The following is a 15,490-nucleotide window of genomic DNA, read 5'->3' on the forward strand; positions in this document are numbered from 1 at the left end:
TCTCCAAAGGTTGTCCTACTCTCTAAATGCCTAGTTTGGGTGTCTTTTCCAAGCTTGCACAGTCTTCTAGAGGAAAAGTCAAACTAATTGCATCTTGTATGGGAAAGGTCATGTATGTTCCCCTCTCTTGGTTAGCCCTAGATGTGAAAGGAAAGCATGTATACTTTGGGATAGGCGGGTGGAGCCCCTAAAAGTCTTGGAATCGGTGGATGCAACCATAATTGAGGTGGTCTTTGAGTATATTCTGTCCCTTCAACATATATGCACTACTTGGTGAAGGGAGTGAACCCGAAGTGGAAGCACATAAGCGAAAGTAAGAGGTGGAAGGGGGGGAGAGAGAGAGAGAGAGAGAGAGAGAGAGAGAGAGAGAGAGAGAGAGAGAGAGAGAGAGAGAGAGAGAGAGAGAAGATGTGGAAACTCCAACAATCACAATGTGTGACTAGCCTTCACTTATTCAAATGTCATTGAAAGAATAAAGAATAAAGTGACTATGATGGGCGCCTGCCACCTATAGTGTATAGGTGTGCAAGTACTATCAATTTGACTAATACATGGGCAACTAGGAACAGGTGCCTTTACCCCCAACAATCTCCCATTTAAAAATGAATGTGCCCCTAGTGAGGAGAGAATGAGATATCCAGGTTCGTGCATTTCTACACCCTGGATATCTAAGAAACAGCACCTCCAGCAAAGATGAAGACATAGCTAGAGGTGGAGTTCCAACTATCTACATGTCCTGTATAATTAGAGTCAGTGTACCCCATGACTCTGATATCTTGGCCACCATAACATAGATACATAGCTATTGTGCCCTTCAATTACCTCTCATGGTATACTTCACGACATCTCAATGCCATCTGCCAAGTGCAGCCATATAGGGAGCCACAATTCCCATTGTAAATGCGATGTTTGGATGAGTGGCTATCATGGCATACATCAAATTGGCAACTGTGGATGCATAAAGGATCTTGGCCATCTCAGCCTTTTTCTCATCAAACTACGGAAAATCAACCTAACTCACCACATGAGAAGGTAGAGGACAGCTAATAGGCTTACCATCCTACATATGAAACCTGTCGAGAACCTTTTGGATGTACTCCTTTTGTAATAAGTCAAGGAGACTTAGAGTGATCGCACATGATGTGCATCCCAAGAATATGTGAGGCTTATTACATGTCCTTCATCTCAAAGCTCTTCTTGAGCTAAGTTTTCAAGGCATCTAGCTCATCATGAGCACTTCTAGCAATAAGCACATCATCCACATAGAGCACCAAAATCATAAGGCTGCCATCATGAACCTTATTTTTGTATAAACACAAATCTATGGCACTATAGCTATATCCCTATGAATACATAAAAGCACCAAATTTGTGGTATCATTCCCTAGGTGCATGCTTAAGGCCATAGAGGCTTTTTTTCAACTTGTACACTAGGTGTTCCCTGCCTTTTCCTTGAAAGCCCTTAGGCTACTATATACAAATCTTATCATATAAGTATCCATGTAGAAAATCTATCTTTACATCCATTTGATAATGATCTAGATGATCTAGCTAAGCAACCAATGCTAGTACCAAGTGTAGGGTTGTCATTTTGACCACAAGAGAAAAGACTTCATCAAAGTCAATATCATGTTTTTGCTTGAAACCCTTAGCTACCAATCTGGTCTTATAAGCTAGCTTGGGGCATCTAGGGATACTTTTCAACTTGCGTATCCACTTGCATGGTAATGCTTTCTTGTCACTAGGAAAAGGAACCAAATCCCATATATGATTAGTCTATAAGAAGTCAAACTTCCACTACATAGCCGTGTCCCATGAGTGACTATCATCTCTATGCATGGCCTCATCATAAGAGAGAGGCTCACCTGCATCTATCACCATAACATAATCCATGGAGAGCCTAAAGTGCTCAGGCTTATGTTTAGCTCTAGTAGGGCATCTCAAAATAGGCTTAACCTACACAAGAGATGGATCCTGGGTCATTGGAGCATCAATTGTTGCAGCCTGTCTAGCTAGTTGTATATGAGTGGGAGGATCCTCCTAAAAGATCACCCTGCATACCTCAATTACCTGCTCAAGCTACTTATGCATATTTTCCTCATAGAAAATAACATCATGGTTGCAGATAACCTTGCGAGCTTGTGAATCCGATAGGGGATAGCCCATCTCACCTATCCCCATAACCAAGAAAGATGCATTTAATAGACCTAGGATCCAACTTATTGCCCTTGTCCTTGGGAACATGGTAGAATGCCTCACAAACCAAAGATTCTCAAGTGAGAATATGATAGAGGTAACCCCATCCATACCTCCTTTATTACCTAGCAACCAATAGCAATGCAAGGGGACTTGTTAATCAAGTGTACGCCAGTTGTAATTGCCTCATCCCAAAAGTGTTGTGGTAAGCCTATCTAGCTAGGCATACTATGGACTCTTTCTTCATTTATCTTGTTTATACGTTCGGTAATACCATTATGGGGAGAAGTGTAAGGGGTGATCAACCGATGCTTTAATACCCTGCTCATCACAAAAACTTCTCAAAAACATTCAAGACATACTCACCCCCCATTATCTATCCTTAGGCATTTTACCCTATACCCAGATTGGCTCTCAACAAGAGCAAGCCAATGTTGAAAGGTATACAAGACATTCGATTTTTGCTTAACATGGTAATCATCAATGAAGGTGACAAAGTACTTCGCACTACCTAGAGACTAATAGGGCATGGGACCACATACATCCGAATGAACAAGAGCCAAAGGCTCACACATGTGCTTTGTGCCAAACTTCTTATGTGTACTACATATTTACCTGCCATATAAACAATGATTACAAGACTCAAAACACTTATAGTGTAGGGGTGAAAGATGCTACAAACTTTGATTCCTTTCAAAGACATGTACCCAAGGTGACAATGCCAAACAGATACATGTGGAACTATAACCACAACTATGATATGGTCAACTGATCTAGATACAAGCAAGAGATAGAGGGTCCTAGACTTAGCACCATGTGCAATAACAAGATTCCATGGGTAATCTTCCATGAGGAATCACCAAAAGAGGCAACATAATCTACATTATCCAAGATACTAGCAGAGATAAGGCTCTTCATGTTGAGAGGCGGTACATGACGTACATCACAAAGACTAAACATGATGCCTAAACCAAATTGCTCATACTAACTATCTCCAATGCGAGGCCAACTATCTAGTTCTCTTCAACTTCTACCTCACAATCTCTTTTTATTTCATTTTTCGTAGTTTTAAATCTCTCTTCTCTTAATATTTCAATTCTTTTCATAGCCTCACTCAAATTTCCTTTCATATTCTCATCAATGTCACTCTCAAGTTACTCAAAACCCCAATCAAAATCATCACATGTATCATCAAAAACTTCAAAAGAACTTAAAGAAACTAGAAGATTGTCAAACTAAGTTTTCTCTTTGTCATCATTGCCCAAATCAATCATACAATCATCCACACAAATATCAAGAAGTATGAGGTTAGGTCTACTCAAAGTAACATAAAAGGGACAGATCTAGTCATATTGTAATAGGGATGAAACCATTCTCTATGAGGGGTCGCATGAAAGGAAGCCCCTAAATCTATTAGCATTGAGCATGTCATAACAAACCATCAATCAACTATGAAGCATCCACCGAAGAGGCTGCCAAGTTGACATCATCAGACACATCATGCTGCACCTCATTAATCTCCTCAATCTTGATGCTAGACTTGCTAGGCACAATGCTGTAATCATCATTCTTGTCCCACACTTTACCCTTTCCCTTTTCCTTGCGCTTGTCTTTGCACATTTATACGAGAAAATATGACCTACTTTCCCACAACATGATAAGAAAGACCATACTTATGGCCACAGGACTTACTACAAGGTTGTCCATGTGTCCTACACTAAGACCTTTGAGAGTCTCTACCATGACCATTTCCATCTAGTCAGCCTTGCACAATCAATGCACGTGACGTATGGGAAGCAACTACATTCTTTATGTTCACCTCTTTTGTCAAGAGGGCACTCTCAACATCTTGCAGTTTTAGCCCATCCTTAGCACATAGAACCGTACAAAAAGTGACCCACAACTCAGGTAGAGTACAAAGAAGAAATAAAGGATGCAAAGGATTTGTGAAGTCAATCTCTTGCGAGGCTAAATGGCTCATGATGGAGTGAAACTTATTCAAATGTGCAGACATAGAAGTCCCTTCCTTTATGCGAAGGTCCATCAATTGTTTTAGCCAAATACATTTGAGATGCTAGACTCTACTTGTCATAAAGATTCTTCATATGTGTCCAAAACTCATGTGCATTTTGATTGTCAGTCATTACAACATTGTAGTGAACGTACTTAGAAAGTGATAAAATGATTGTGGACTTGCATACCTCATCTCATTCAGCCCAATCCTTGACCTCAATGTTTTTGGGTTTGGTACCCTTATTTTTTAGTGGTTTAACCTTCAATTTTTGCACTAAAACCCACCAGATCAATGTCTTCCAATGTCACTTCCAATAGCTGTAGTTGGTCCCATCTAGTTTTTCAATATTGAAGATAGCACTATCGTAAGAACCACTGACTATATAAGACCAACTAAGTGCGCAAAATGGAAAAATAGGCTGCTATAATTTCTTGCAAATCAGCCCCAAAACCATTGCCAAATCAAGTGAAAGATAAGAGATATTGTTAAACAAATGAGTTGTCCACAAACTGTAAGCAAAAATTGTTAAGAGGAGGTGACTACTCCCATAAAGAGTGCAGTGAACTGCAATTATAGCATGATGAAAATAGAGTACAGCAATAAGAAATCAAAGCCAAGTATGATCTATCATTGATAAAATGTAAATTGCAACTGCTAGGAAAGAATTGCAACTAGCACTAAGTGAATATGCAACCGGCATCAAGAATTGTCAAAGGTCAATGTGTTAGATTGAGATACATACCATAGGCATAGCCATCATGCATATAGTAGATCTCACAGAAAATGGAAGAAACCTACCAAAGGCACAACTGACTAAGCAATGACAATAGAAACTCAATATGTAGCCATGTAAGATTAATACATCATTGGCAACAACGTAACAGAGATAGGCGCCGGCCCAAAATAGAAGTCAGATCAACCCATTAGGCATCAATTGTATACATATAGCATGAAGAGAGCATGTATATGTTACATTGAGTCACCATAACAAGCTCAAGCTCAACTGCATAAACCAAATGCTTTGTAGTACATCCAAGTGTCAAATGTGGCTTAATACATAAAGCCAAATGGCTCCCATTGAAACATCAATTGAATGCCAAATGAGCAAGCAAAGCTCAAAACATCATGGGGATGGCATCTATGCATCCAAGTTCCATATAGCATACATCCAAAAGTATCTAACCTAAGTATCTGCAAAGATTTGAGTAGTAACACTCAATGAAGCATCCAATTAGCATCCGTAGTAGTGAATGACAGCCAATGTCAATGTATTCTAGCTTCAAAATCAACTTGATAACATATTATGAGCACAACTAAGCATATAGCATCTATCATAGATACTAGTACATCCAATAGATAACGTTGGTAGCATGAAGTGGCAATAGGCATAAGCTTTGATTGTCAAATGCTTGCTACCATAAAATATTCTAGCAATGAAAATCTCTGATACACTAAGCTAAATGCAAGCTCAAACCAAGCCAATAGCATCTCACATCAATGCAATCATCCCTCAAGTATCCAACGTCAATACATGTGCATATTGGAATCCCGAAAAGCATGTACAAGCTCCAAACACTACAATAAATCCTCTCAAACTTGTATGATAGTAGGTTTGCTACTATATACAGTAGGTAGTAGAGAGTATGGAGCTCAAATGGTGCTCACAATCACAAGACAAATGGTAGGGGAGAGTCCATAAAGATTGCCAAGTGCTACGAGCAATGCCTCAAGTTGAAATGAGGTGGGATGGAGTAGTAGAGAGAGTAGGATAGCTAGGTGCAAATCATGTTGATTAATATTACTTGTGTGGCTACTACTACTGGCCTTAATGGAGCCTTAGACAAGGCCCAAGCAACCCAAGGAAGGTCTTGGAGAAGGCACAAACAAGCCTCGAAACAATGAATGTCAATGCTCACCTTGAATGGAAGGTCTTGGAGAAGGCACAAACAAGCCTCAAAACAATGATGGTCAATGCTCACCTTGAATGGAAGAGGCCATGGTTGCCATTAATTGTGAACTACTGTAGGTATTTGAATGCAAGTCGAGATAATGTTAGGTTGAGCTTGTCAATGCTGATGCAATGGCTCTGATACCACTTGAAGGTAGTGAGCCCAGAGTGGAAGCACGCAAGTAGAAGTAAGAGCTATAATGGGGAGAGAGAGAGAGAGAGAGAGAGAGAGAGAGAGAGAGAGAGAGAGAGAGAGAGAGAGAGAGAGAGAGAGAGAGAGAATGTGGGAACTCCAAAAGTCACAATATGTGAGGGCCTTTCCTTATTTAAATTCCACTAAAAAATTTAAAGAATGAAGTGACACGAATGGGTGTCTGCCACCTATAGTGTACAAGTGTATGGGTACTATTAGTGTAACTAATACACGGATGGCTAGGCATATACACCTTTACCCCCAACACTTGGGGAGTTGGATACCAACACTTAAGTAGTTCATGTGCAAGCTTGAATTAATATCTTAGACTATTAGAGGGCTTAGATCAAAGCATAAGAAATTTTAGGTTAGAGATATTGTGAAGAAGAGGAAAGCCACAAAGATAGCATTATAGTAGATAAAGCGTGTGGGGGAGTCACTTTTTTTCCTCTAAGTTGCAAAAGGAAACTATACAATTATGTGGGGGAAAATTGATTGTCTTGATCCAAATGCTTGATGGGATTCCAAGATCAGTAGAGTTGTTGAGATGGTAAAAGAATTTGGTAGAAGACATGTTGCTTATTGTAGAGAGACAGGGTCACTAGGTATTGCTACTCGTTGAGATTGTGTTATTGCTACTTTGTAGGAGTGCCTTGATGATCTATTTCTTTAGCACATCTATCTTTGTTGGAAGTTTTCATTCAAAAGCACGAGGAAGAGAGGAAGACAAGGTCAAGGGCCTTCACATGCAAGCTCATAATGGATAGCTTTGGGTTGGGAATATCCCAAACTCTTTCTTCTTTAAAATAGTGAAATAGAAAAGGTTGCATGATTTGGTTATTGAAGTAATTGACCATCTTAGGGTGAAGTGTACTTCAACAAGAAATAGCCCATTTTTCTCTAATTTTCTATCTAATGTTGCCAATAATAGCATGCAAATTGATGAGAGTTATATCCAAAGAGACGACTCATTATTTGGATTTTCCTTCTGCTTAGAAGAAATTAAATATGTGGTTTTCAAGATGAAAAAGGAAAAATATCCTAGTTGTGATGGCCCACCTATTGAGTTTTTTCATGTTTTCTTGGAACATTAAAAACAACATCTATGTGACTTGTTGAATTATATTCTCAATGGTGGTCCTTTTTCCAATGAAATGGATAGTAAGGTAATGAAATCAATAGTGATGCAATCAAGCTAACTCCAAACTTGAGCCCCATTAGGAAGTTTTGCAAGGACTAGTGCTTGATCACTCCTCTTAATGTTTCCTATAAAATTATTTCTAAGGCATTGGCTTTAGGATTTAAGCATGTCTTAATTGATGGAATTCATAGCAAATATTTGGCTTTTTTTTACAAAGGACACATACATGGAGGTATTTTGAATTAAATGTTGTCCTTAGACTATTCCTATGCATTTAATAAGGAATTTACGATGGTGAATCTTGATCTAATAAGGCTTATGATAAGGTGGTCAAATGGGATGACATCCTCATGACCCTTAAGAAGATGGGTTTTTTAAAGGATGGTGAATGTTCACTTTACCAATGCTTTCTCTTGACTTTTGTTTAATGCTCTGAGATCTTGATTCATTGGTATTTATGAAGGCTATCAAAAGTATTCCACTTCCTAATGGTTCAAATTTCATCAAGTAAATGTTTTGCAATGATAATGCCAACATTATTGCTAAAGATAAAGAAAGTTTCCAGAATCTCTTTCAAGTTTATGATCACTTTGTTGATGTCTCGGGCTCACGGGTGATCAAAGAGAAGATGGAGGTGTTGAGAATCTCTAGTGCTATTGGACTTGGGGATATGGGATTTGGCAAACTCATCAAGTATTTGGGTTGTCGCTTTGGCTTAGGTGTCTCTATGATGCAAAAGGTTCATGTGGATAGAGCTGAAGTGTGAGTAAGCTTGTAAGTTTGAAGCCAATTCTTTAGTCCTATTCTGTGTACGTTGTTTTGGTATTCCCCTTAAATAAATGCCTTTGGGACCAAGTAGAGAAGAGATTCAAGTCTTTTATGTGGTTCAATGATGATCATTATGCTTGGCATTTTGTTATATGGGCTCAAGTTTTGTCAAAGAACTCTCTCGATGGATCACACATAAAATTATTGTATTCTAGAGCTGTTTAGTTTAGTTCTGACCTAGAGTTAAAGCTATATTTAACTGGAGTCACTTTAAAATTAAGGATATTTAGGTGTCTAAATTGAAATCGATACCTGAAACCCACAAAGATGGCTAGGTGGTGAAAGTTCATGCTTATTGGTCAAAGTTTCATAAACTTTGTTGGTCAAAAAGCTGAGAATTCTTACCTTGTATGCTTAGAAAGCCACTCCTTTTATGAGGCTAAATATGTTTTTCTAGAGACTAATCACAATCAAGCAAGCTACCTACAAGGGATACAATTAGCAAATGGAAGTAACTCAACTTGATGTGCCTTTTTTTCAAATGTTGATATGTGTTGGGTTTGCTAAAAGTATTGATTCTTCTATTTAAAAGATTACGATGTATGGTTAAACGTACCCATGCTGGCAATACCACATGTCACATAATTTGGTAGTTACTTGGGAATGATTGTAAGTTAGTTATCCTAAAGCTGCAAAGCTCATTTTGAGGTATTATCTCTTTTTTTAAGGATACAATTTTCTATACAGTCTAATACAAGTTCAATTGCATTAAAAAAAAGAACTTTGGTAATCACTTTGCTAGTTTGATAATAGGGGAATCTCATAAGTAATGTGCTTGAACAAATTATTTGAAAGAATGACATTTATGATGTTACTGGTTCATTAATGTGAAAATTATTATAACCCAACATAGCATTAGGTTGTTTACACTACCCTCTACTTATTCTTGGGAGAGGCTTGGGACACAACGTGACTATTATGGGGATTGTTCTATGTGCAAATGACACTAATATTGATGCTAGCTAAAGCATTGCGAGTAAGGGCATGCTTAGGTAATTGTTTGACTTACTTGTCTAAGTTGAACATGTAATAAGATTTAATGCTTACATTTTACTTTATATTTCTAAATGGTAATTGAGAACGTGCAATTGCTCTCTTTGATACTTAAATCACGAGTCTTATAGGCAAAGTAGCTAAAGCAAGGACCTCTCACAACCTCTCCCAAGAGAAAATGGGTGTTGTGAATACATAGGTAAAAATTCAAGCTTACGTTTAGGTTGAACATTTGTTGGTGCCGATTGGCAAAAATGAGGTTGAATATTGATAGCAATAGAGCTTATTGCTTGTGTGCTATCCCATCTCCCTCTGGAGTGTTGCTTGGGGGACCCTCCTTCAAATGAGCAAGAATTGACATACATTCTTAGAAATTGTTCTCGTGAGGGGGTTTCCTAAAGATTGTTTCTAGTGATTCACCATTAATTGGAATCCCCTCCATCACACGGAGTGGTTTTTGGATTTTAGTGAAAACCCCTTTGCCCCTTTGAAAATACAGCTTGGGTGGTTTCTCACCAGAAAACTACATCTTATTTTAGGAAAGGTTCCAAAATAAGGTTGGAATGTTATTTTGGGTTCAGATCCCACTTTTTATGCATATCTTCATACACGGGTCTTCCGAGCTACCTCTCATGTGAACAAAAGAGATTCCATGAAATCAGAAACTACTTGAAAAATTGGTTTCTTAGAAACCCCTCATGAGGGCTCTTAGAAATCCCTCTAAGAGCTACGAAAGATTATTGACGGGCTCGGGTTTCGTGTGGTTGCACTGGGTAGGGGAAAAGTGGTTGAACAATTGGGCCCATTGCATTAAATCACTAATGATTGATGGTGGTTGCATGACACGCGATCATGAGAATGCTAGATGTGATCCAATCAAAATGACTCTATAGTCTTTACCTTGCTAGCATAGTCTCAAGAACCCTCTTTCCTAAGGGTGCTAACCGGCGAGTGTGGGGTGAAATTCACCCCACTCACCTTGCAGCTGCCCAATGTGACCAAGAGGTTGCTACTCGATGGTGGGACCCAACTCTAATGGGTATGCACCCAAGGGCTAAAATGCACCATGCTTTACCTTGTAACTAGTTGCAAGTATAACTGTTTCAGAATTAAATGAGAGAGAGGAAGAGAAAGAGGGGTAAATAATAAGACCCAGAACACAAACAGACAGCCGCAAAGACGTTGGAGTTCAGAGGAAGCTCTCTCTCTCTCTCTCTCTCTCTCGCTCGCTCGCTCGCTGCGTATGCTCTGTTCCCACCTTCAAGATTGAGAACCCACAAGACTTCGCTGTCCTCGCACCTACCTGCCCCTATTGCTCTCCTCTCGCGATGCCCATTTCCTGATGCAGAACCTCTCCCCTGCTCCCCCTCCCCTCTTTCCGCCTCTTCACCATGGATCCAATGGAGGAGGACTCCGGCGGCGATGACGCCGCCTTGACCCGTGCCACCCGTCGTGCGCGCCTCAACCTGGCGGATGATGCATCTCTGCAGGTGGACACGACACCCCTTTTGAGCACTGCTCCACTGGCATCACCATCACCATCACCATCACCATCGTCATCATCATGGACTTCAATGAAGCAGCAGCCCCCTGCAGCTTCCGGCATGGACCCTGGCCCTGGCCCCGGCCCAGGAACCACAACAGAGTTGGGAGCAGCAGGGAGGCTCTCCATTGGACCCAGCACTCCTGCGGTGCATCCGCGGACAACTTCGTACAGCGACAGGTTCATCCCAAGTCGTTCTGGTTCCAATCTCAGTAGCTTTGCACTCCTGGACAACAAATCTCCGGCTGGACCGTATACTCCCCACCATGCAAATGAGAGCCGTGAGGACAATGCAGCTGCATATTCCATGCTGCTGAAGACAGAGCTCTTTGGAGCAGAAGCAGGGCCAATGTCTCCAACCACACCTGAGAAGGGCATTGCATCCTTTCAATCGGGGAACTCGAAGAACTCGCCACTGAGTCCCAGTAAGAATATATTTAGGTTCAAGACAGATCTTCGTGGAGCGGGTTCGAGTTCAAAGACAGAGTCACCATATTCTTTGTCTCCAGTGGGAGTAGATGGGGCCCTCACCGGAACAATGACAAGTCCAAGAAAGGCCCCTCGCAAAATTCCTCGCTCTCCCTACAAGGTAGTTGCTTGCACTCAACATGCGAATTTCAATTTCATTACCTTTTGCAATCCAAGCAATGAATAATCCATTTATGCTCCCTGGCCAAATTACACACACATCCACACATCTTTTATCCACATAATCGAATGTACCTGTACACCCAACTACTATGATCCGTCAACCTACACGGTGAAGGCCCTCAATGTGAGGGTACTCACAGGACTCACAAATTTAACCCGTGGAGATACGGAGAACATGTAGTGCTGCTGGGCTAGACTATGAAGAACACTTCAAACTGTTGGCAAAAGGCGGCATCTATAGTACTTGAGTCAGTAGACAGTGGTGAGGACAGTGCAGCGTGGAATGCACCTTGGACACAGGACTGTGAAGGCATGAACATGCTCAATCTCATGCACAAGATGAATGACTAGAGGATTTGCTAGTGAAGTATGTATTGATGCAGACAATGCATGGATACCATGTGTTCCGACACCATGTGTTCTCACATGTGGAAGTAGCCTATAAATAAGCAGAAATAAAACAACATAATGATTAGGTCGTCCGATGTGATTGAGAAGGCCATATATATAGGTTGGCTGGTTGAAATGTACCGCCCAGTTGGAAATGCAATGGACTCAAATGATGTGCATTCACACCCATGATATGTGCTATGCTAACAATCAGGCTTGCATTTTTATTTTAGCTAAGGACTAAGGTTGCATGTATGCACTAGTCGTGATTGGGCTAGAGACACCCTTTACTTCCTATCCCACGGTGGATGCGTTCTCTCTTCGTTGAGCCCTTATTCCTTTGACTTGTATGGAGACTTTCCTTCTTGGTGCTGAGCTTTAGATATCATTTGATGGCGTGATGTTACCGTTTTGGCTGCTTCTTTGACACGGCTCTTCTAGACATTCTCAACTCAAATTCAAACTATTTGCCTTGGCACATTTGAAGGAAAGCCTAGGAAAAAAAAAATGTATTTAGACTTCTCATGTGTGCATTGTGGTGTAGTTCTAAATAGTATGGTCTTTTTCTTGACAAATGAGGTCAGACCCTATGGTGCATCGGGAGGCAATCTAACATTGATGGATTGCCTCGTAGTGCGATACAGGGTTTGGGGCAGATTTAGGTGGCTCAACACTCCTTCTCAAGCCCAAAAAGGTAGGGTAATCAAAGAGAGTGAAAAATGAGCTTAGCCTTAACCAAAAAGGTCCCACCCCAAAGAGACCAAGGTATTGGACCAAGCATGTTGCTCGACTGTCCAAGGACATCATAAAGGTGGTGGATAACTTCTTTTGAGCCACTCAAGTGAATGGGCCTTACGATTTTCCTTTGAATGGGCCTTACGATTTTCCTTAGGCTATTTATTTCAATAGTTTGTTGTTTTAAGCCAGCTTTGTAAATTATAGAAAAGTGAGATCCAATTATACTTAACCACAATCAAGGTACCGATGATACATATAAAGGTATGAAGAGGTAAAGGGTGGTAAATCTATTGTGATAGCTACTCAGGATCCTAGGTAAGCGTTGCAATGCTCATGAATGCTCCTCTTGATGAGGTAAAGAGATACATTCAACACAATGCATGGGTTTTCACCTTGGACAGAGCCCACTCTCATAGGTTTTCATCCCTCCCAAGGGCCAACATATTATACACACAATGCTAATGAAAAGGGTAATGCATAAATGCTTATGTAGCAAGGTGTCACTTGAATAATGCCCTCATAGAAGGATTCTTCACATGCCAATTCATTGTTTGATAATGATGAAATGATGTAATGAAATCAAATGCATAGGCAAATACAACAAAGGAGGGGCATTGTGTCAGAAGTGGTGCAGCAATGGAAGCGTAAAAAATATGCTGAAATAAATGCTGAAACACAAGACAGAAGAAATAATGAACACAGTAGACAGATGAGAACTCAGATGTATGCTCGGGAAATGGAATCCATATCGAACACGAGACAGCAGCATACAACGGTGAGTCACTGGCTGCGTGGGCTCCTCAGCATCGGCTCCTCTCTCCCAGAAGGATCTCCACTGATGGCTAAAGCACCAAAGACTGTGGAGGAGGAGCCCTATAAATAGCCACAAAAGTGGGGAGCATAAAATGCAGGTTGGCCAGCATTTAATGCTGGTCGGCCAGCAATAAATGCTAAAAATACATCATAAATGGCCACAAAAATGCGCCATAAAATACTGCATAAAATGCTACATAAAATGCCCAGCCTCTGCACACAGACTCACACCATGAGCTGACTAATATCTGCTAACACCCTCTCTCAGATCATGTGTGATCGGATACAATAAAATAGTACAATGATGGAGAATCATAAACTACACAACAAAGAAACACCAGAAGGACCATGGATGTCCAAGCGGTGAGTGGCCAGCCCACCACCAAGATGCCTCGGAGAGTATCTGATGTCGATGTCGATCGTACCAACAACACCTGAAAATAGAGAAGACTCATAGCAACTCTCTGTGTAATGTCACCTATGTCACTCAGGACATACAAAGCCAATCTGCCAAACATGTCTCTGAACATGTGACCATGGAGTTCCTGCCTTTGGCCAAACCACCAAAGTGTCCCCTCATGTGAGCTCCAGACGAAAGCCTCTCGCTCTCTGTCAAGAAGAACAGCTCATCATGAACCCAGAAATCAACTCCAGTCTCTAGGATTTCACTGCCAGATACCGTCGATGCGTCGGGGACATCCCTCTCTGGATCCTGTGCATCTATATCAAAATATAGATGAGGCACTGCAGCCCCACCAACACCCGCTCACACTCCCTCTCTGGCATAAGAGAGTCGTGAGGGATGACCGCATCACCACCACTAGAAAGCAGCCGAGGAAGGGGCCACCAAGCCCTTCCCGCAATCCGAAGAAGAGGATCCCTTCCGCGCCTTGGACTTCTCCTTGGTCGGAGGATCGGAGTCGGAGTCTGATGAAGGAGAGGACTCATCGGTAGAGTCAGCATCCCGCTTCGTCTTCTGCTCCTTCTTCCTGGAAGCCGCTAACTTCTTGCAGTCCTTCCGCAAATGTCCCTTCTTGCCACAGTGGTAACACTGGGCCTTCGACTTCTTCTTCCCGTCACCCCTCTCTGAAGCTACATAAGCCTCACCTCCATAATGTGCCGGAAGCCGCCCCTGTAATCTCAAGGATGCCTCATGCTCAAGAAGCATCGAGGTCATATGTGTAAAACTGACAGGAGACGATGATGTCTGCGCCCGTAAAGCATTGGCCACTCCATCAAACTCCGGGGGGAGCTTGTAGAGGACCGTTCCGACAAGATGCACCTCGGGAAGAGCAGATTGCATGTGCCGAAGCTGGTCCTGTACCTGCGTAACACGAAGAAGAAAAGACTGAATAGTATCTTTCGGCTCAAACTTCATCTGCTGGAGCTGGCTATAAAGTGTGACGGCCCGCATGGTGGAAGGTGCCTCGTACATCTGCTGCAACTTCTGCCATACTTCAGGAGATGTCCTATAGGAGGTAACCGCCGGTAAGACCGCTTTAGAAATACACCGAAGCAACACCAAGTAAGCACGGGCATCGTCCGAGTCCCATGTGAGCACCGCTTCCTCATGGTTGTCCTCATCAAAGTCTTCAGGAAGAGGAAAAGGACGGAGAGGTCGAGCAAGAGCTCCACAGACGATGTACCATAGCCGCTTTTGCACAAACCAAGCTTTCATGACAGCACTCCATGTGAGATAATCAGGTCCATGTAACTTATCTTCACTTGAGGTGCACGGAGGGGCCATCTGGAGGAGGTAGAAAAGAGAAGTAGAAGAAAAGAAGGTCGTTTGGAGAGTGAGCACAGCCAAAACGCAACCAAAAACACAAAAAATAGTGAGTTCACATGCAATATAACCCAAAGGCTGACCAAACTAAGCCAAAAGCTGCTGCACAAAGTGAAAAAATCAGGTTAAAACTGCTAAAAACAGCAAAAACGGCCTGAATAATTAGAAAAACAGGCAAAAATAGTGCTGTAAACAGCAAAACGCAGGCTGCAAACTGAAGAAACAGGGGCTAAAGACTGTTGCCAGCAGTTTGATGA

The 15,490-nt window shown here is 41.6% G+C and overlaps 1 protein-coding gene across 3 annotated transcripts in view; it reads left to right on the forward strand.

Moving 5' to 3' along the window:
- Positions 1-10,443: 10,443 nt before the first annotated feature.
- The window catches only part of LOC148041255 (B-type cell cycle switch protein ccs52A-like), a 62,132-nt gene continuing 57,085 nt past the window's right edge, over positions 10,444-15,490 (forward strand). The window contains exon 1 of one of the 3 annotated variants that reach the window (XM_087678534.1): positions 10,444-11,444. In XM_087678534.1, coding sequence (XP_087534660.1) covers positions 10,704-11,444 — 741 coding nt within the window. In that variant the 5' untranslated portion in view covers positions 10,444-10,703. The remainder of the gene's footprint in view (positions 11,445-15,490) is intronic. The other 2 variants (XM_087678521.1, XM_087678529.1) reach the window with 2 other exon arrangements.

The sequence above is a fragment of the Lygodium microphyllum genome, chromosome 1 (assembly GCF_053477565.2).
Source record: "Lygodium microphyllum isolate KBCC chromosome 1, Lygodium_microphyllum_v1.1.10, whole genome shotgun sequence".
Classification (NCBI taxonomy): domain Eukaryota; kingdom Viridiplantae; phylum Streptophyta; class Polypodiopsida; order Schizaeales; family Lygodiaceae; genus Lygodium; species Lygodium microphyllum.